Source organism: Gadus morhua, chromosome 1 (assembly GCF_902167405.1).
Source record: "Gadus morhua chromosome 1, gadMor3.0, whole genome shotgun sequence".
Lineage (NCBI taxonomy): Eukaryota > Metazoa > Chordata > Actinopteri > Gadiformes > Gadidae > Gadus > Gadus morhua.
In genome coordinates, this window is record NC_044048.1 from 13,825,602 (window position 1) to 13,848,527 (window position 22,926).

The following is a 22,926-nucleotide window of genomic DNA, read 5'->3' on the forward strand; positions in this document are numbered from 1 at the left end:
ACACAATTCTTAGTGCTATTTTTAAGTGTAATATAATCCTTATACTTTAACATACTTTAACAAATTACGAGAGGTCGAGAAGGACTAGGATTAAACTATCAAGGCTTTATTGCCACCGCACAGAGGAACTACATCACCTGAAATGGTTTGCAAAGAACTCGGAGACAGACTCTGAGCTCCGATTTATATCCTAATTGTGTGGCCGCCCCCAAGATGTCCTTGGCCAATCCCAATGCTATAAACTACGGGCCCGCCCCGTTCACCATTAGCATTCATGTCCCGCCCACAATGTCTAAAATACATTCCATACATTCCATTCAAGCATTACGTACAGAAGGATAACATAATTATTACACATTAGTTACTTGATGTTATACATTAGTTATATGAAATGAGGTCTTTTATTAAAACCCATTCATGGCCTGTGTTATTAACCTGATCTTAAATCACCATGACTTGCCAGTTGCCACATGGGATCAAGAGAGGAGCCCTGTGAAAGCAATATTAATTTAAACAGTAAAATATGCATTTGTAATTGTTAACAATGCCACTTTATTTGTCTGTGGCATATACAGTCATAATCCTAAAGCTGGTAGTGTCTGTATTTTAACCGTGGTACGGATTAGTTAACCTAACTCCAACTTTGAGCCTACAGAATAAACATTCTAAAACCACAGACGAGAAACCGTAGGAGTGCGTTTCCTCTCACCGTGACGTGGGCCAGCCGTCTTTGAGGGGCCGCTCAAAATGAAGGGGCTGGAGGTATATCTTTTGCAACACGTGAATGCGGAACACATGTAAATGTACCTCAGGATGCAAATACTTGTTGACCAAGGAAAGCCAGGTAATATCAAGTGTTTAACATTTGGCTCCATTGTAAATATATTTACCTTATATTCTTGTATAATTCATGCTTTACGTTAACCTTACTTTTACTTGTACCTAAGTGAACTGAGAGATAGACTGATGACATTGGCTACAGAGCAAAGGGATGTCTGTCTGATCCTCTGAGCTGTTGAATAACAATGGAACAAGGTCTGTAGCCGGTCTGGAGCCTGTCCCACTAATTATGCATCAAGATTTGTCCAATATCCTTTTACACCTTCATTATTTTCTACTACATATCCCCCCTTAGGACTTATTAAGTCACACACACACATCCCTTAGCCCATCCGAATAATCATTTTACGATCTAGATGACCCCTCGATTACCCTATCCTCCATTCAATGCACTTTTATAAAACACAAAAATTAGAAACATTACATTTAACATCATTATACTCAAAAAACATGGAACAGGTCTTTCCAGGTGCTAAGTCTTTGTTCAGAAACATCAGCCGATGTGTTTCTGTCTTGTCTCATCCGACAGGCACTTGTCTTCTCTCTTTGTGTCCATGATCCAATTCTTTCTTTTAAGGCGTTCCAATCCTTTGTAATGCCATCATTACTGCTGCTCCATCGGAGAAGATGCTGGGTATGTGTTTGACGCCCGGGCCTTTATGCCTCTTGGGGTCGTTCTTCTTCACCTCTGCGTCTAACCTTCCACAAGGGAAGGCTCCACTGTTACAGTGTCAAACCCTCAACAGTAGGCAGAACGGGTCGCTACAGCCGGTCCTCCTCCGTCGTACTAGCCAGGTCTATCAGGTCCTGTGAATGATACAAAAACAGAGGAGCTTCATTCCTGACCAGCATCTGAATGACACCAACAGTTCTCCTGACATATCCCCGAAGTATAGGCACGCAGCATAACCCCAGAATCATAAGTGTGATGACTATAGAGGTTAAGACGGTAAGTATTTTGTCAACCAAGGGGGCCATTGGGTCGGCTTAGCTCAGGAGGTAGAGCAGTTGTCTTGTAACCGAAAGGTTGCTAGTTTGATCCCCAGCTCCTCCTAGCTGAGTTTTGATGTGTCCCTGAGCAAGACACTTAACCCTAACTGCTGGATGTCGCCTTGCATGGTTGACTCTGCCGTCGGTGTGTCAATGTGTTCATAAACCGATGTAAGTCGCTTTGGATAAAAGCGTCTGCTAATTGGCTGAACACTTTGTCAAACCAGTTTACCTAATTTGATTCAATAATTGTAAAAAAAAATTGATTGAATGAAAATTGAATTATTGTAGTCACTTTCCTGTTTCCCTCCTTGCACGCCGGTGAAAACCATGCGCATTAATTTGATATAATTTTAGTCACTTTCCTATTTCCCCCCTTGTACACTGGTGAAAACCATGCGCATTATCGAGTAATTTGATATTATTTTAATAGTTAATCTTGTGTCTATTTTTAACTATCCTAGTTCTCTAATGATCTAATGATGAGGCTTGTACACACAGTAGGCAAAGGAAACCATGTCTCTATCTGACTCATTCTGTCATTCTGTATTTGCTCCTTCCTGTAGGTCGTCTGTGAATCTCATGTTGACCGTTTTAGTAATCTTTGAAAATCTTTTTCATCTTCATTCTACATCATTGATGCATTCACGCTTCAAAAACATTTAAAGCCGTAATCATTTGTCATGATTGTACGAACAAATTGTATATCAAATTAACCTTTCAGGGGAAGCAAAGCAAAAATAAACTTCTGCGAAATCTCCTTGTGAGTAGGGATCTATAAAAATATATTTATTTTGTTTTACTATTATAAATGACTTAAGATATACAGAGACAGCAACAGAGGTGATTTATTAGACTTCATTTGATGGTTGCTTTCTTATCATGACACTTAATAACTACATTACACTAGCTACAGTGAGGCAATACAGTATTTCTTCCCTGATCATCATTTTTGTTTGGGGGGAGATAACTAGGTCTAAAGCATTAACTACATCAAAGCTATTTGAAGCTCAACCTACAGCTATGTAGACAACAGTGACTGTGTAATTTTAACCTGTTTACATGTCTTAAAATGTATTATAATAAAGTATGAACAGGTTAACATTTTTCTTTAAAAAATTACGCCTTCCTCAACTCCATTCTGTAGAACAGCCACTGGGCTGATTTCTAATGAATTGGGCCGGTTTGAAGAGAAAAAGGAAGGAAGTCACGCCCAAGTGCATTTAATGGCAAGAATGTCTGTTCTTTAATAACTTTTTGATTTGTACTTTAATGTGTGATTATACCTAACATTAGTTAATGATTTTAATGTCTCAAGCAACATAGCTCACAGTGCAGTGCTTTGAATGCACATACACTAGCAGGCTGCAGCTCACATTTCTGTCAAATGGATCAGTAATTAGACAGATTTTCAGATTTTTGTTAAATGCTTGTATGGTAAATTGACATCTGTGTGTGACCTTTATATCAGAAAACTAATCTTGAGTACCTAAATGACCTCATTTTACTTTAACTGAACACAATAATGTATTCTGATAAATACATGTCTTATAATCTATCTATGATATTAAAGATGTATGCTCTCTTCATTTCACTATAAGCTAAATTGTCTTAATTCTAAGCAATGGCCTTTGGTTTATACATCACCAGCTTCCATAAATTTCATTGAATAAACATTTTCATTTTCAAAATGTTTAAAACAAAATAAATCAATGTAATGGGTAGGCACTTGACGTTGGTCATGTGACCAATCTTATTCACATGACCCAACCATCGTGTTTCACTTCTGCAGAGCTGTCATGACCAACAGTTGCGTCTTAAGAAATCAGTCCGGTAGAGATAATGGTAGGACATTTATGATATTTCCTAATATTTTTAGACTATTGATCACTGAAATTGTATTATGCCAAGCTAACACTACAGGGATTTTGACTTGATTCTGATGTAGACTTCTCTTAGACATATAGAATGGCTAATGGTTATTCACATTTGCTGAAATTAAATTGACAGCACCTAGTTTATTCTGAAAAATCTGAAAGTTCCTCTTATCAGAAAGGTCAACGATGTGATTATTTCAAATTCCATCAGTCTGGACATTGTCAAAGGAGCCAGGTTAAATCTTTATATTGATGGCTCTGACTCACGTTAGATTGAAGATTGAAACTATACATTTTAATCTTCTAGAAATATTGCGGGTAATTATCTGTCATCATACCTATACAACCAGCCATGTGTGAAATGTACTACGCAGGGTTTAAATCAAGAATGGCAATTAAAAGACAGCTCTAAATTAAAAAAAATGAAAATCTTGTGGTGTTAGTTTGGCACATGAGGATAAAAGCATCATATTGTTTATGTGAATATTATTATAATCAAGAAATATGTAAATATTTAGGATTATAAGACATGATGTATACATTGAATTACACACTGTATCTCGTCTAGTGCCTAGGCCAGCCATTTGAACATGTTATAGCTAGATATCTATTACAGATATCTGTGATTCAATACTTCGTGGTAAAAACAATTTCAGGATAACAAAATGACCTTCTTCTGATAACAATTTATATTTCAGACATCCCAAATGTCATCCTTCCTAAGAAAAATTAGGAAGGATATCTGAAATATCTGAAATTAAAATTAGGATCAGAGTGGACTTTTAAAACGGCTTACGTGCCATCCATTTATACTCTTGGAACATATACTCAAAACGATTTTACTCTTTTGACCTACCTATAAAATACAAAACCGCAAGTCAACATTACAATAACTGATGAAAAATGCTTTTCCATTTTTCTTTTCAGGGTATCTTTCAAATAGTGGTTATTCTATTACTGAGCCAACTCCCTTCATTGAGAGGAAGAATCCCCCTGTTTTTACCATGTGACAATAATGAAAACGATACTGAGATATACTGCACTGACAGGCCACTCGATGATATCCCTGTTTTCACTTCAATGAATGTAACGTTTGTTGACCTAAGTCACACCAAGATACGGGAAGTAGGACAGCGTAAATTCTCTGGCATTCCAAATCTAATCACTCTGAAAATGATGTGGAATTGTGATCCCAATAGCATTCGAAACATAAACAGCCCCTCCTGTGGAGTCAGAATACACAAGGATGCCTTCAGGAGTCTGAACAACCTCACTTATTTACATCTGTCAGGAAACAGCCTTACCACTTTACCCTGGTTACCGGAAAGAATTAAGGTCCTGGATCTCGAGAGTAACTGCATTTTCAAAATCATCATCCCTTTTGGAACCCCACATCTAGAGCAGCTCTTCCTATCAATGAACTGTTATAATGAAAACCCTTGCCACCAGTCATTTTACATCCATGAGGACGTTTACAAGGAGCTATCACATCTAAAAGTTCTAACCCTTGGATACAACAATTTGACATCAATACCACTAGGTTTGCCAGCTTCCCTTATGAAATTGGAATTGCAAGAAAATACAATAAGTGAGGTTCCAGAAGGGGCATTTGCTAATGTTCCTAACCTGGAGGAACTAAATCTAGAATGGAATTGTCAGCGTTGTGACCACGCAGCCCGCCCTTGTTTTCCTTGCCCTAACAATGCCTCCCTAAAGCTTCACCCTAATTCATTCAATACGAAAAACAGCTCCATTCATTTTCTGAGCATTAGGGGAAACTCTTTGAACAATATACCAGAGGGTATTTTTCTACCTTTGACACATCTGAAGAGGTTGGATCTCTCCAGCAACTACCTTGCCTACACCATCCGTAATGGTACCTTCTTTACAGAGCTAAAGCAGTTGAAATGGATCAGCCTCAACTATAACTCTTATCCATCCAAGACATTTCCTGAACTGATCCTTTCAGAACATCTGGGAAATGTCTCAAATCTCGAAACCCTTCTGTTAAGCGGGAACTTTTTCAACACTGTTTCAGAACAAAGCCTTGTGGTTCTGTCCAGACTCAAACAACTTAAGATGCTGGAGATGCGCATGAATTTCATTAAATGTTTCAACATGAGCACTGTGGGAATGTTAACTTCCCTCAAAAAAATTGATGTCTCCCAGAACATACTGAGTTATCTCCCTTATAATGTGTCATTTGGGTCCTGTTTAGAACAAGGCTCACAGGATCAAAATGTTTTCAAAGGCTTTTCAGAATTACCAATGCCACCAATATCAGTACACATTAATCAAACTATGATTGAAAGCAACACCTGTAGAACTAACAATACAATATTGGAAATGTGGCATTTCAAAAAGAAATTCTGCCAAAAAAAGTTTACAGTTGATCTTTCACAAAATAATCTTATTTTCCTTCGTAAAGAATTTTTCTATGGTATGGAAAATGTTGTATGCTTGAACCTGACTTACAATTATGTAAACCAGGTGTTAAGAGGTAGACTTTTTGATAAATTGAAAAGCTTAGCTTACTTAGATATGTCATACAATAGAATTGACCTATATTATAGGGATGTATTCAGTGAGTTGAACAGGACTTTGAAGGTACTGGACCTCAGTCAAAATGAGTATATATTTCGTATGAAGGGAATGGGTCATAATCTTGAGTTTATTGACAGGCTCACTAATTTGGAGGTTTTAAATCTTGCAAATAATGGCATGGGTCAGCAAATTACTCCGCACCTGAGCAGCAACTCCGTGAAGTATTTGTACTTTTCTGGGAATCGCCTAGATATAATGTGGTATACAGAGGGCCAGACCTACATTCATTTCTTCCAGAACCTGAAGAATTTAATCTACTTGGACATCTCTCAGAACCGCCTGCGTTCAATCGAAAACCGGATCCTCTGTAATCTACCAAAGAGCATTCAGGCTATCAGCATTAGCAATAATTACCTTTCTTATTTTACATGGCCGAACCTCCAATGTCTCGGAAATCTAACGCATCTAAATCTCAGTGGAAATCACCTTTCAAGTCTGCATCCAAGTATTACAGAGTTTCCACCACATCTTTCCTTGTTGGACCTCAGTGGCAACCAGATTACTGATCTTCCTGATAAATTCTTCTGTAAAGCCAAAGCTTTGCATTGTCTCTATCTCAATGACAACTTTCTCAAAGTGTTGAACCGTCAGTCACTCCCACCTCTGCTGACAAATGGCACTTCTTTTCAATTGCTTACCCTGCATGACAACCCTTTCATCTGTGACTGTAACAACTCCGGATTGGATGAATTCCTGCGGACCAGCAACACACGTATTCCTCACCTGACCACTGCTGTTCAATGTGGATTCCCAGAGCCCCTGCAGGGTCAACATGTGCTGACCGTCGACCAGCGTTCCTGTCAGGAGATCTATGGTGGCTTGGCCTTCCTCTTAAGTACACTCTTCATATGTGCATTTATTGCTCTGCCACTGTTAAGACATCTGTATGGCTGGGATGTGTGGTACTGCCTACAGATCCTATGGGCAGGATGTAAGGGCTACCTGCATTCGTCTGCCAGTTGCTCGCCAAAACACTATGATGCTTTCGTGGTGTTTGACACAAACAACCAGGCCGTGAGAGACTGGGTTTACAATGAGTTGGTTATCCATTTGGAGAGCTCAGGCCACAGAAGATTCTCTCTCTGTTTAGAGGAGAGGGACTGGATTCCTGGGCTTTCCTGCATTGAAAACCTCCACCATGCTGTCCATAGCAGCGAGAAGACAGTGTTTGTGCTGTCCAACGGCACAAGAAATGGCGTTGGTGAAGCAACGGTCAACGGTCTGATACAGCAGACTTTTTTCATGGTCCAGCAGAGACTTCTTGATGAGAAGGTATGCAATGAAATAAATGTTTATGAAATGCTTACATTTATTTATTAGCATTCCAGTGTTCATTAGCATTCCTATTACCCTTATATTGTTGGCATGTTGTTATGAATCTCTCTTTGATTTCATCTCAACAAGGTGGACGTAGCCGTTCTCATACTGCTGGACAAGATGTTTCCCAAGCTGAAGTACGTCCAACTAAGGACGAGGTTGTGCAAGAAGTCAGTGATGTCCTGGCCTAGAAACCCAAAGGCCCAACCCCTATTCTGGAACCAAATGAGGATAGCACTGTCATCAGACAATCTTAAATTATATGACAAAAACATTAGTGAAAGTTTCATATAAATTCCACTCGTCTCTCAAAATCTATCGTCTCTCTGAAAATATGTGTAGATAGGCCTAATTACTTTTCAATGAAGACCACCGCTGTTCAACAATTGATGTGGACCTTGTGTGACCTTGTGTAAATATAGCCTAACCCTAACCCTACATTTTATGTAGTTTACATATATATCATATAATCCTTTATTTTTAGCTTTCACTTGTCTCTAGTTTAACAAACCAACATCTACAGTTTCTGAAAAATGTGAAGAAATGTGCGTGTGTATATATAGGCTGAATAACTTTTCAATGTAGAGCACATCCTTTTAATAATTTGTGTTCAATTTGGGATTAGGGTTCCTGTTCCTGCTAATTTGCATCCCTGATTATGTAGCGTTTTAATGTAAAAACACATAACTAATCTTGGACAATGTACTGGCTATGCTGCCACTTAGATTAATCAAACCATCATGAAACTCATGATATGTATACAATTAAACGATTTTATACTTGACATGCATTCGTGTGCTGATCTAGAGAAGGGATTAAAGCCTAGTGCTGTACTGATTTGGGAATTCTTGACATCAGTCAAGCATATGTCTATGTTATGGGGACCTTTTCTGTTAAGACACAGTTTATTTTGTCTAAAGATGTATGCATACTGTAGATTGGTATTTTTATCTAGTTTTTAAGATATGGGTTCGGACTTCAGTCTTGTAGATATGGCAAAGAGTACCCATGATTGTAAGATATAAAACGACTTTGTGATTTTTGAATTACTTGGGTATTTCCTTGTCTTTTCTTTGCATTTTCTTTCAGGTTTTTTTGCCTTTTACTTTTGGTAACTTTTTGTTAAACAATCATAAAACTCAAATTTGTATCAGCTGTTCTCAGAGGCGTCGTCAGCCCCTTTTTACTGGGGCACGTGCCCCAGTAAAAGTCTCCAGTGCCCCAGTAAAATTCCATTGATCATTATTAAATTCATCTGCAGAAGCGCCGCTCTCGCTATGGAATCGGCAGGATTCATCAAGTGCATCTCCTGCTGCCTCTGGAGTCTTCAGTCGAGCCTGCCTCTTACCAGCCAATCAAAAAACGAAAGGGGCTACATAAAAGCCAATCAGAAAATACCCCTACTGTATCTGGGTAAGATTTAACGCAACAACCAATGAAAAAAATCAGTTATTTACGGATTCGTCAACGTGACTCTTCTGAATGTTTCAGTGGTAAAGTGTGTAAAGTATGACCAAGTGTTTCTTTCTGTTCAATAGTCTAGATAGAACTTTATCAATCCCCTGTAGGAGAAATTTGTTAATAAAACAATAATGGTAAAAAAAATAAGGAATCTCCCACTTCCGCTTAATTTAAGGAAGTTCTCTCCAGTCACGCTGAAACTAGTTTGCTAGTAGTAGCGCTTTAATTTGCAGCGTAAGAGAATTCTGAGAAATCTGAATGCTGACAAAATTCTCAGAATTCTGACACTGCAATTTATTTGCACGCTACGACTAGTGAACTACTTTAAAAAAAAAACTCGACACTGCGACCAGGCGACAAATGACTGGGGAGAACCTTCTTAATGAACCTTTAATGCTGGATTTAATTATCAGAATTCGGATTTTATCCAAGTATTCTGACTTTATTATCAGAATGCTGAATTTTATCTCACAATTCAGAGTTAATTAGCCTATTCGATTTCTGAATTAAAATTCTTGTGATGAATAATCTAGATTTGTACAGTCGATGTGCAGCACTTTAATTCCCGTCAACTTTGTTTTCTAACACCAGCATTTCCACAACTATGCTCATGTTCGTGACTGCTATACAAAACCATTTATAGTGCATCTATTTTTCTGCTGGGTAGTGATAGTCGCCCTAAATGCAGCTTTAATTTGGGCTCTGATTCTGAATACATGCCACTGCTGAACTGTGTGAATAAATAAAGGGAACTGAAATCTAAAGAAGACGTGTGGTTTTGATGTACCGTGAATTCCAGCTGAAAGTGGAACATTGCTGCCATCAGGGGAAATTAATGTAACCTAGGCATATTGTAAGTAGCTTTCAATTCCTTGTTTTTTTGTTGATCATGTTTCGTTGGAAACCACGGGAGCTGGAAACAGCCCAGAGTAAGTCATCTCCTTTTTTAACGTTACAACAAATTCACAACTTGTTTGACACAAACAATGACAACTTGATTGCTGTTAAAGAATGTTGCCCATATAATTAGCACCAGTTTTTCAATACTGAGCGTCTGTAGCCTGTAGTTTTATAGCACACACACACACACACACACACACACACACACACACACACACACACACACACACACACACACACACACACACACACACACACACACACACCATGCGTGCACGCACACACGCGGAAAATGAATAATGAATGAAAAATTGTCTGTATTCAAAACTTGAAGTTTTAGTGGACAAAAACTTCCTTAACACAAAAAAGGAAATTATGGATATACAGGGTGTTTTTAACATACTGGATCCAACAATGTTCCCAACACTGACACAGATAATTCAGATCATTGCACTCACAATTCCTGTAAACAGTTGTAGTTGTGAGCGATCTTTCAGTGTGTCGAGAAGGCTCCACACCTGGCTTAGGTCAACCATGGGGCAAGGAAGGCTTCACCAACTTTCTCTTTTGTCCATTGAAAAGGAGCAACTATGCATGTGAGTCAAAGCCACGTTATTGACAGCTTTGCCACCATGAAGGCGCGGCGATACAGCTTAATAGTGAAAAAAATATCATTTAAAAAGGCTCTATGCAGTAGTGTATGGCCTTATTTAGTTTGATTTAAGAGCTTTGATGGTTCTATAACATTTTCCAGGTTGATTGGTGGCAATGAGCCACCTCACCTTAAGTCAGAAATTCTATTAGTTTTAAACCTTGTTTCTTGCCTTTTTAGTACATATCGTTCTGGCAAAATTTTGCTGTTTCCACACAGCTTCTAAATAAATATAGATGTGTAGACTTCTCCTGATAAAGAGGTGAAGGTCATAAAGAGACTTTTTGTTTATTTGTCAGTTACCTTATTTGTAAATCTTTGAGATGTGTATGTGTTTAAATAAATATAATTGTACGGTACTCATGAATCCATCTTTGCGTCTTTACCTTTACCAGTGCTTTAATATAGCCTACAGTATGACAGTGACAATGGTTTTGAAGCTCGTACATAACCTTCTGTATCCATCTATTTCATATTGTGCACACGTAAAAAAAAAAATGTTGGCAGTTGGGGGCCTGTGCCCCAGTAAAACTCTAGGTCTAGCAACGCCCCTGGCTGCTCTTGTGAGTTTGGTGGAAGAAGTCTTGATATCTAATAGCAAAACCAACTGAGGCGGTCCTCATTCTGTGATTGTCGCTGAGTGGCTTGCATTTACATTTAGGACATTTAGCAGAAACTTTTATCCATAGCGACTTACAATGTTCTTACTTAGTAAGTAGATTTGTCAGAAGAATGAGGAACAACAATATATGGCTGTCTGTACAGTAAAGATGCTCATAGAAACAAATGCCAAGCACTTACAATTGCTATGTTAACCCATCCCCCGTATACAACAACAATAGCTTGGATAAGATGCTATACACTGCTAAGAACAATTTGTAAGTGCCAGGCAGACAACACATAATTAGTGCGAAAGAGGGGTGTTTTTAGGAGAGTATGATAAGAGATGGGGCAGTGGGGGGTAAGGGAGGGGGCTATGCAGTGTCCAGGTGAACTCTGAACATGTGAGTCTTTAGTCCCTTAGCTGTTGAGTGACTGCATTCCTGACATCGAAAGAGAGCTCGTTCCACCATTGCGGTAGCCTGGAAATCCAGACCAACATCTAGAAAGCTGTAGGATCAGGCAATGAGGAATGAAAATGTCCAACTCGAGGGGCGGCACCCAGCATCCATTTGATATATCTCTGCACGCAATTGGATGACACTACAACCAATCAGAAGAATACATGAGGTGATGTATCCAGAGCCCCATATGCAAAGCTACCAGCAGAGATAACCAATAGATTAGACTCTTGCCGTATCCGGTTGGTATAACAGCGAAAACGTCCTTTTTACAAAGGAAAGCTTTGAGCGCTGTCTCCTGTTCCTCTTTTAGAGGAAAAGCCAAGTCTATTTCTTCTATTGTAGCGGCCAAAGCCGTTTCAAACAATTGGTGTTCATCCGTAGCCATCTTGCAATGTTTATTTACTGATTCCGGATTGATTCCTTCGCAGCAATGTCGTCATCTGTTTAGGTTGCTTCTGGCCCGCGTGTATCAAATACACTGCTTCTAGTCCTTCTCGACCTCTCATAATTTGTAGTATTACACCGTGGATAGCTATGCTCTGATTGGAGTGTGGTGGGGAAGTGGGAGACTCAAATGTGCCCCGTTCCTACCTAGGAGGGAGCGCCAAAACGGACTCGCTCGAGAGCTGACTTTAACGTCATTGCTCTAAGCCACTCCCTCTGTTCGCTGATTGGATGCAGAAAATTTAGACAGAGAAAACCCACTAACATACCGACCCAGACCTAGTACTGCAGGGAAAGTCAAATTGAGCGGAAGTACTTAGGTGGGCGGAGCCAGGCTAAATATAAGATGCATCGTTGCAGCAACATTTAAGAAGATCGCGATGAGTTCTGCCCGTTCTGCCTCCGTGCTGTTTGCGGTTAAACCAAAACAAACTACGGTGACAGCGGCCACACTTATCCAGCCTCTTGCTAACTTAGACCCCATGTTATATCCCGCCCCTTGCAAGACCAACCCTCTTAACCCCCCGTTGATTTTACTGATGTCTGAACAACATCGATATCTGCATATAAAGCATCAAGTGTGAATCACCCTCTGATGTAAAGGGTGATTCACCCGCTGTGTGAATCACAGCGGGTGAATTGGGAACGTCTGGAGGAGGCCCCCGTCTTAGGTATCTTCAACTCACACCCCCGGCTGAGTTTTTCTGGCATTTCTGTGGAGGTTGGGGGCATTGAGCCGGAGTGGGCGGTGTTCAAGCCTCCATTGCTGAAGCTGCGGCGGCTAGCTGTGGCCTCAGGGTTTTAGGCTCCTCAAGGGGCGGTAACCCTCGGACACCGTGGTGGACACCGGTGGTCAGGGAAGCCGTCCGATTGAAGAAGGAGGCCTTCCGGGATATGATATCCTGGAGGACTCCTGACTCGGTTGCAGGGTACTGAAGCAGCGGGTGTGGAGGGTGCGGAGAGGCCATGGAGAAGGACTTTCGGTCGGCACCAAAGTGATTCTGGAAGACTATCCGGCACCTCAGGAGGGGGAAACGGGGAACCATCCAAGCTGTGTAAAGTAAGGATGGGACTCTGCTGACCTCAACTGAGGAGGTTGTCCGACATTGGAAGGAACACTCTGAGGAACTCCTGAATCCGAATAACACGCCCTCTATGTTGGAGGCAGAGCTCGAAGTTGATGGTGTTTCGTCGTCAATTTCCCTGGTGGAGGTCACTGAGGTAGTCAAACATCTCCGCAGTGGCAAAGCCCCAGGGATTGATGAGATCCAGCCAGAAATGCTAAAGGCTCTGGGTGTTGAGGGGCTGTCATGGTTGACACGCCTATTCAACATTGCGTGGGAGTCGTTGGTACAGTGCCAAAGGAGTGGCAAACCGGGGTGGTGGTTCCCCTGTTCAAAAAGGGGGACCGGAGAGTGTGTGCCAATTACCGGGGTATCACACTTCTCAGCCTCCATGGTAAAGTTTACTCCAAGGTGCTGGAAAGGAGGGTTCGGCCGATCGTCGAACCTCAGATTGAAGAGGAACAATGCGGTTTTCGCCCCGGACGTGGAACTACGGACCAGCTCTTCACTCTCGCAAGGATCCTGGAGGGGACCTGGGAGTATGCCCATCCGGTCTACATGTGTTTTGTGGATCTGGAATATGTAAGGCGTATGACCGGGTCTCCCGGGAGAAACTGTGGGAGGTGCTGCGGGAGTATGGGGTAAGGGGGTCTCTCCTCAGGGCCATCCAATCTCTGTACTCCCAAAGCGAGAGCTGTGTTTGCGTCCTCGGCAGCCAGTCAGTTTCGTTCTCAGTGGGTGTTGGTCTCCGCCAGGGCTGCGCCTTGTCACCAATCCTGTTTGTGATATAAATGGACAGGATATCCAGGCGTAGTCGTGGTGGGGAGGGGTTGCAGTTCGGTGGTCTGAGGATCTCGTCACTGCTTTTTGCAGATGATGTGGTCCTCATTGGATCATCGGCATGTGACCTTCAGCACTCACTGGATCGGCTGGCGGCCGAGTGTGAAGTGGCTGGGATGAGGATCAGCACCGCTAAATCTGAGGCCATGACTCTTAGCCGGAAACCGGTGGATTGCTTCCTCTGGGTAGGAAATTAGTCCTTAGCCCAAGTGAAGGAGTTCAAGTACCTCGGAGTCTTGTTCGCGGGTGAGGGTACGATGGAGCGTGAGATTGGCCGGAGAATCGGAGCAGCGGGGGCGGTATTGCGTTCACTTTACCGCACCGTTGTTACGAAAAGAAAGCTGAGCCGCAAGGCAAAGCTCTCAATCTACCGGTCGATCTTCGTTCCTATCCTCCCCTATGGTCATGAGGGTTGGGTGATGACCGAAAGGACGAGATCGCGGGTACAAGCGGCCGAGATGAGCGTTCTCAGAAGGGTGGCTGGCGTCTCCCTTAGGGATAGGGTGAGAAGCTCAGCCATCCGTGAGGTACTCGGATTAGAGTCGCTGTTCCTTAACTTAGAACGGAGTCAGCTGAGGTGGTTCGGGAATCTGGCAAGGAGGTCTCCTGGTATGGAGACCTCGGGGAAGACCCAGGACTAGGTGGAGAGATTATATTTCAACACTGGCCTGGGAACGCCTCAGGATCCCCCCGTCAGAGCTGGTCAATGTGGCCCGGGAAAGGGAAGTCTGGGGCCCCCTGCTTGAGCAGCTCCCCCCGCGACCCGACCCGGATAAGCGGATGAAGGTGAGATGAGATGAGATGAGACATTCATTGAAGTGAAAACAGGGATGTCATCGAGTGGCCTGTCAGTGCAGTATATACCTCAGTTCAGTTTTCATAATTATACATTAAGTTATCGAAAAACAGACATTCTTGCCTCATTTTTTAAGAAAATTTTTAACCTGTTCATACTCTATTATAATACATTTTAAGACATGTAAACAGGTTAAAATTACACAGTCATTGGTATCTACATAGCTGTAGGTGGAGCTCCAAATAGCTTCGATGTAGTAAACGCTTTAGACGTAGTTATCTCCCCCCCACACAAAAATGCTGAGCAGGGAAGAAATACTGTAGCTAGTGTAATGTAGCTATTAAGTGTAAGGATAAGAAAGCAATCATCTAATAAAGTCTAATAAATCATCTCTGTTCCTGTCTCTGTATATCTTAATTCATTTAGAATAGTAAAACAAAATAAATATTTATAGATCCCTACTCACAAGGAGTTTTCGCAGAAGTTTATTTTTGCTTTGCTTCCCCCAAAAGGTTAATTTTATATAAAAAATGTTTGTACAATCATGAAAATTGAATACTGCTTTAAATGATTTTGAAGCGTGAATGCATCAAGGAGGTAGAAGAAAGACAAAAAACATTTTCAAAGATTTCTAAAACGGTCAACATGAGGTTCACAGACGACCTACAGGAAGGAACAAATAGAGAATGAGTAAGATAGAGACGTGGTTTATTTTGCCTACTGTGTGTGCAAGCCTAAAGGCACGAGTTTCTCTCTCCATCACACTGGAAATGGAGAAGTGAAACCGCTTATGTTTTGACTAGAGTTTCCGCGTGCGGATTTCGTGCGCTAAACCTCAAGTTGTATTTAACCCATAGCTGTAATGTGGAAACCCTGGTCGATAATGTAACAAATTCTGAGCGCATAATATGATAACATTTTGCCTGTAATGTTACAACGTATACAATTTTGATTCCCCTATTACGTATGAAGCAAGCATAATCATTTTTGTGGTAGAAAATAATGAAGGTTTAAAAGGATATTTGCCAAATGTTGATATATATTAATTAGTGGAAAGAAATGTACCAGCGGGGGGGGGGGGGGGGGGGGGGGGGGGGGGGGGGGAGGGAGGGGGGACAAGCTCCAGACCTTGTTCCATTGTTATTCAACAGCTCAGAGGATCAGACAGACATCCCTCTGTAGCCATGACATCAGTCTATCTCTCAGTTCACTTAGATACAAGTATAAGTAAGGTTACCTTAAAGCATTGATTAAACAAGAATATAAGGTAAATATATTGACAGTTGACATTACCTGGCTGTCCTTGGTCAATAAGTGCTGGCATTCTGAGGGAAATCTACATGTGTTCCTCATTCATGTGTTCCAAAAGATATACCTTCACCCCCCTCATTTACGTATAAGTGGCCCCTCAAAGATGGCTGGCTCACGTCACGTGGGAGGAAATGCCGTCCTATGGTTTCTCGTCTGTGGTTTCAGAATGTATATTCTGTAGGCTCAAAGTTAGAGTTAAGGTAACTAATCCATAACCTGGTTAAAATCAGACACTACCAGTTTTAGGATTATGACTGCATATGCCACAGACAAATAAAGTGACATTACAGTTTTTTTCAATTGCTTGAACACATTTTGCAAAATGTTGCTCATTGTGTCAAAACTCAACACACAAGCAAATAAGACACAACACTGGGAAATAAACCATTCACATCTATGTCAAATTGAAACTCGGCTATCGAAACCTATCAATTCTTTGTAAAGAATTGATAGGCACTCTGATGTCAAAATGATACACACTTGCATCATATGAATACACTTTCAGATCAGCAGCAACACACTGGTCTACTTTATATAGCTAACATGTCTCCGCAGGCCTGTTCCATTGCCTGCAGAAGAGGCATGCGAGCATGAGGTTGGCGGTCATATACGCACCTCCAAGCCGAAAATAATTCTTCTATGGGGTTTAGAAATGGTGTGTAAGGGGGCAAATATAGGACTTCAAATTGATGATGGTTGGTGAACCAGTTGCGGACCAGAGCAGCCTGATGGAAACTAACATTATCCCAGACAACAACAAACCTGGGCTGCTCTGGTCTGTCCTGTACAGCTGCATCGTGAAGTGCATCCAGAAATGTATGTTCGGTATTGAAGGGACCTAGTTTTGTTTGATGGTGCAGTAGCCCTTGAAGGCTTATGGCAGCACACAATGAGATATTTCCCCCGCGCTGCCCCGGGACTTGCACAATTGCCCTTTGGCCAATTATGTTACGACCCCGTCGTCTTGTTTTGCTGAGGTTGAATCCAGCCTCATCAATGTAAATAAATTCATGAGGCTGTGCAGCTCCATCCATCTCCAAGATGCGCTGTAACAAAACAAAATACATGCAATACATATTTTAGATGGCATTACTCAAAACACTCAACTACAGTACTACACACGCAGAACCCCCACCCCATCGAACAGGTACCTGGTACCTCTCTGAATGTATCTATGTGGTACTGATACAATGGCACATATTCAGCTGTAACTGGATGACACCAATACTGTATTGTAAATGTAAAGGACTGTAACACTTACCTGTACATATTCACGTCGAAGTCCTTTGACCCTGACACAGTTTCTCTCAAATGGGACCCTGTACAATTGCTTCATGGTAATTTGGTGCTTTACCAAGATGCGTCTGATAGTGGAAATGCTCACTCGCTCTATGTTATTGAATACTTCTATCTGCAAGTATTTGTTGCTGTAGCTCGTTGAGACGGATTGCATTGTTTGCTCGGACCAGGTCCACAATGGCAAGTTCCTGCTGTTGGGTGAACAGGCGTTGGCGTCCGACCCCAGAAGGTCTTCTAGTCATTCTATAGAAAAAAGCAACCACGAAATGTTACTGTATTGGTTTGCTTCATTTTTACAGTACTGTATATACTGTACTTTACTGTATATACCATAGAAAGTACTGAAACATCTCAATGTAGGTAATCACAAAACTACTACTTTCGTTCAAAAAGGAGCATTAGCCACCCTGCAATACAGTACAGGTGATATGGTACAGTACTGCAAATACTCTAGATACAGTCTGAGTAGAGTAGAAAGTAGAGAGTTGAAGACATACCTGTTTTCCAGTCGGAATGTCCTTATTATGGATGAAACTGTGAAACGGCTTAGATTAGGGTGGACTCTCTGCCCAGCTTCCCTCACATTCAGACCTTGGTTTATGACATGGTCCGCCAAAGTTGCTTTTATGTCATCGGAAATAATGTTCCCTGCACGGCCTCTTCCACCACGTCCTCCTCTATGTCTCTGTCCTCCTCTTCCTCCTCTACCTCTGCCTCTTGCTCTACCTGCATCCATGCTGGCAAAGTTCTCAAAATGGCTTAACTGAGGCCTTTTTGTAGCTGGCTGACTGGTGTTCAGTTTTGGAAGAAAGTGTTTTCAGGTGTGTAAGTAAGTATTCTCAATTAACTAATGTGTTTAGGATTTTGAATAGATGTGTTTTCCCAATGGTACAATGAGACGTCCTTTTTGAATTAAGTGTCTTATGTATGAAATAGTGTGTAGTGTGCAGGAGCAAGTGTGTTGCAGAAAGGAGCAAGTGTGTTGCACAATTGCAACTAAAGTGCAAAGCAGCGCTTTTGTTTAAGGAATGGTTACATGTGTTTACGGTATAGAAACAAAAACTTCAAGTTGTGTTGCTTTGGTCTAAGCATGTGTCTATAGTGTTCAAGCAATCGAAAAAAACTGTAAATGATGGAACATTGGAACATGCATGGATTTTTGTGCTAATGCATAGAGAACTGATTATAGCCTATCTTAACTAATTTGGGAAGAATTCAAGACTAGGTTTAGAAAAATATGGATTCATGTTTTGGGTTGCTAATCTGTTCTCTTTAAAAAAAAACATAATTATAGCATTCCAATCTCCTTATTTAACGATGTGACCCAAAATCTGTAGGCCTAGGATATTTATGCCTATTGGCCTATCCAAGATATGCACTTCTGACGACTCCTTCTGAGGAACATAAAAGCTATTTAGACCTGTTGAATGCCTTGTAGAATATTTGAAAAACCCTATCTTTATCCTTTAGACATAGATTGATTTTATGCAATGAATTGTTGACATAGTGAGTACCGTTTGTTGAAAATAATTTAATACATTTGAAATGATCGATGATGGCGATAAATGTTAGAGAGAAAACCCAATAATGGCTTCCTCGTCGTGGGAAGCGACCCTGTGCGCGGCGCGCATTGGATAGAGTGCGCGCTCACGCGGCACCGCTAGCAGGACACAGGTCACGGGAAGAAGCTGAGCAGTTGGTGATATGACGCCAACGTTTCAATGGGTACGAGCCGGACTTCCACAGTGATGGGGAGAGATGGAGCGTCTCCTGTCCCGTAAGGTAGCCCGAGTAAATTTGCTTTATTTTGCAATAACTTTGTCATTCAAATCAGTGCAACTGTGTTATTCCGTGCGGTAGCCTAATTGTTATGTAATGCACTAACTCATGCAGTCGTGTGCATATGACAACAACTAATCCCCTCTCGAGCCATGGTCATAGTAGAGTTATTTGGCTTCTGGCTGCATGGCGTCTCTGCATGCACGCCGTGAACCACTCCCCTTTCCCCGAAAAATAGGATGTCATGTCCTGTAGTTTATCGGCGCTTCATTGTCAAAGTCCATAGTTCTTGCAGGGTAAATCTTGCTTGACACACAAACGCCATACGATCATTTAGTTAAACTTACACAAAAAACTGACAGCCAAATCATATCGGAGGAGGACGCGGTTATTCTTCGTCCAAAATGCAATTTAGCGTTTTGCCAATTATATGTCATATATATGTGAATAAGTTTATTTCACACTAATGTAGGCGATTTTACGGATATGGTACGCATAAACTTTCGCTTCCCGCCACTAAATTGCCTATTTGTTTAACTGACGTCAAATATGCATTAGGAATAAATTAAGCATAGCCTACTTCATGACGACCTAAGAGGAGTCGAAGCATTTTGAGAAATGAATATAGATGTTTATATATTATTCTGTATTTCTATATTTCTCTTAACCTATCATCTAAAAAAGGTCCTACATCTCACAGTAGCCTCTCAATAGGCGACATGATACGGCTTTTACTAGAATAGATATAGTAGATTTCCTTCTTGTTCCGTCGCAAGGCTTAATTCATTGTCTCATACAATGATGGATAAAGGATTGGCAGCTCGGGTATGATTGACAAGTACATTTGACCATTCTCTCAGTTGCATCCCATTCAGCGACAGCGTACTGCACCCTATCCTCTTAGATTAGAGGAGGGATTATGAATTGGATTTGCATCCACTCTGCAACCAGTCCCTACGGTCTGGACCATTGAATTTGACTATTTTGGTATCCACGCTTGTATAGGCATATTTAAGCATTGTTGTAATTAGTGTTCTGGTTTTGGTTTAGTCTATAATACTTTACAAAGTTTTGAGATAGGTTCTGCCTATTACTTTGCCCAAATACAACATTCCTTGCCACTACAACTACCTACACAGATGTATACAATTAATAATTGTACATTACATTAATAGTTGCCTTAAATTAAATTGACCTATTAGTCATCCTTCCGAAAAGTATTGCGAGGTATGTGAACCTGTGCGGAGAGATGATGTGCTGTCCATGGTGCTGAAAGGGTTTGCATCCCAGACTTAAAATAAATAGGCCTACCACCTATAGCACATAGCAACGATTTATATCAAGACCACATCATTAGGTTTGATTGAATCAATATCAGAACCATATAAACGAATTGTTGTGATAAAAAAATGTGCGTTGTGAACAAATACTCCCAATACATTTCTTGGATGTGAATATGTTAATAACTAAGCTCTTGCATTTAATGGGAAATATATGAATTGCAGCCATACAATGTAAAGATCCAATCTGGACCAGAGGAAATGTTAAGTTTCGCACTGCCCCTGATGAAATATGCTATTGACTCTGTTATTGTCTTATGTCCTTTCCTTCAACATGTGTCCTTGTTTGTCCTATCTAGAAACAACAATGCTCATTTTTTTTACTGAGATGAATGGCGTAGCTTCTGCCTGGAGATACCGCATTGTCAATGTTACGTTGTTCTTCGAGAACATCTGAAGATCCAATACTGGTCCCTCATGCAATCTCCTCATTCTAACGACCTGCCTCTGAGTTCTGCAATCCTAGCTGCACTGATGGGCAGGTGAAATCTAAGAGGCCAAGAGTTGGCCTTCCTTAAATAACAAAACAAAACAATGTTTTCCCAATGAAGGGAAATGACCCCATGATCTTCACTAGTTTAATCCCAATCAACGATGCCTTTAAACATCCGAGCTAAGCCCGCCCAGAGCAAGTTATCTGCCGCATCAAAGACCGGGGGTCACAGCGATGGAAGTCCTGCCTCACGCTTCGCTAGGTCTTCAAAGCAGACCAAGTCTAAGGAGGGGACCATCTCTACCCCAGGATGCCGCTCAGGGCTGGAGCCGGGCTCGGTGTCTGGTGGGGGGCCTTCTCCGGCTGCTAAACCAGGTGCTAGGCCAGGGCCCTCGGCGAGGACAGGGTCAAAACCCAAACCCAGAGGGGCAGCAGCATCAGACGCAAGGAGAGCCTCCAATTCGGCCACAGCCCCGGGCGGTAAAACCTTTTCCATGGAGAACATCCAGTCGGTCAGCGCTGCCTACGCGACATCGGGCACCATGTACCCCAGCGATCATGATGCCCTGGACCCCTCAGGGAGTTACCCCAAAGGCACCCCATACCCCAGTGACCATGACGCGCTGGAGCCCTCAGGGGGTTTCCCAAAAGGCACCATGACTTTGGGCAGGAACACCGGTCGGGCCTCGTACTCCGGGCGCTCTACTGCGACAGGCAGCAGCCCCAACATCACCTTCTCCGGGATCCCTCCACCATCAGACCCCTATGGAAACCAGAACCATCACCCGCATCCAGGGCGCCCTAGTAGCCTGAGGGGCCCGCCGAGTAGACATCAGCCAGCACAGGACTGTTTGGGGGACGGAGAAGGGTCCACCCTGGATCTGCAGTCCCAGCTCCGAGAACTTCAAAAGGAGAACGAGCAGCTTAGGAGAGAGATGGACGTTGGTAGAGATGGGAGGAGGAAATCCGGCACAGTGAACAGTGTCAACTTTTGGGGCCCTGAGATGAAGAGAGACAGGGGGGTTAGGCGGGAGGAAGGTGTGAGGAACTTGATGCCCAAGGACCAGTACCGAGATAACCAAGAGGACTGGCAGGTGAGCACAATGGCCCATGTCTGACAGAAATACAATATATGGTTTAAAAAATGCTATCTACTTCATACCCTTCACAAGCTACTAAATATCAATGACAAAACGGGTTTGATTCAATTTTATTGTCAATATACAATGCAATGCGACAAAAAGCATCCAACCATAAAGTGGTGTAAAGTGCATGTATGGCAGGTGTTATTAATACGTACATTTGTAATATTTGATTTCTTCGTCAAAAAGATATACATTGTTTGATAGATGCCCAAATAAAAACAACAATAACGTACTACTACTTATAATAATAAGGTTTGTCCGAAGTGTAAATCAGGTCAATCAGAGCCAGAATCCATCTTCATCTGTTTATCATTTGTGTCACAATGGGTGTGTTCAGGTAAAGTCATATGTGGTGCTATGATAAAATAACTGATGTTCACATGGAAACACAGATATTAACTAGAATGCCTGCCGACCGTCTGGCGTTTCAGGTTGTACGCAGGCTCCATCAATGATCACAGCTCCTCTGAAGCTTTATGTCGCCCATGCTCGCTTGCCAAGCATATGGATTGGCAAGAATATGGATGTTTTTCATTTGGTGTGTGTAGACATATTGTCATCGCTTTGTCTCGCTCCCTCGCTTGCTTGCTCGCTCCATCTCTCTCTACCCTTTCCGCCTCCTTTTCTGCCTATATGTCTGTCTGTCTCCATTTAGTCTTTAGGTGTCTCTACTTCTCCAGGTAAAATTGTATGCATCTTAATTGCTCCATTGAGAGAAGTATATTTCTCGTTGTGAGTTTCATTCAACAGTATGCCCCCCCCCCCCCCCC

General features: G+C 41.8%; 2 protein-coding genes and 1 long non-coding RNA gene across 3 annotated transcripts in view; 2 read left to right on the forward strand and 1 right to left on the reverse strand.

Annotated features, from left to right (window-relative positions):
• Nucleotides 1–85: 85 nt before the first annotated feature.
• LOC115528736 (uncharacterized) lies at nucleotides 86–16,250 on the reverse strand. The gene is made up of 2 exons (XR_003973878.1): nucleotides 16,143–16,250; nucleotides 86–1,647 (listed from the first exon to the last, which is right to left on the reverse strand). It is a non-coding gene; the product is annotated as an uncharacterized LOC115528736 (long non-coding RNA).
• Nucleotides 3,579–8,677, forward strand: LOC115546259 (toll-like receptor 9). Its single transcript, XM_030363632.1, has 3 exons — nucleotides 3,579–3,675; nucleotides 4,635–7,583; nucleotides 7,716–8,677. The coding sequence occupies exons 1-3, from the start codon at nucleotides 3,673–3,675 to the stop codon at nucleotides 7,920–7,922; spliced, it is 3,159 nt and encodes a 1,052-aa protein (XP_030219492.1). The 5' UTR covers nucleotides 3,579–3,672; the 3' UTR covers nucleotides 7,923–8,677.
• Nucleotides 16,251–19,109: 2,859 nt separating the features above from the next.
• The window catches only part of LOC115554158 (ERC protein 2-like), a 163,516-nt gene continuing 159,699 nt past the window's right edge, over nucleotides 19,110–22,926 (forward strand). The window contains 2 exon segments of the mRNA XM_030374310.1: nucleotides 19,110–19,241; nucleotides 20,878–22,105. Coding sequence (XP_030230170.1) covers nucleotides 21,173–22,105 — 933 coding nt within the window. The 5' untranslated portion in view covers nucleotides 19,110–19,241; nucleotides 20,878–21,172.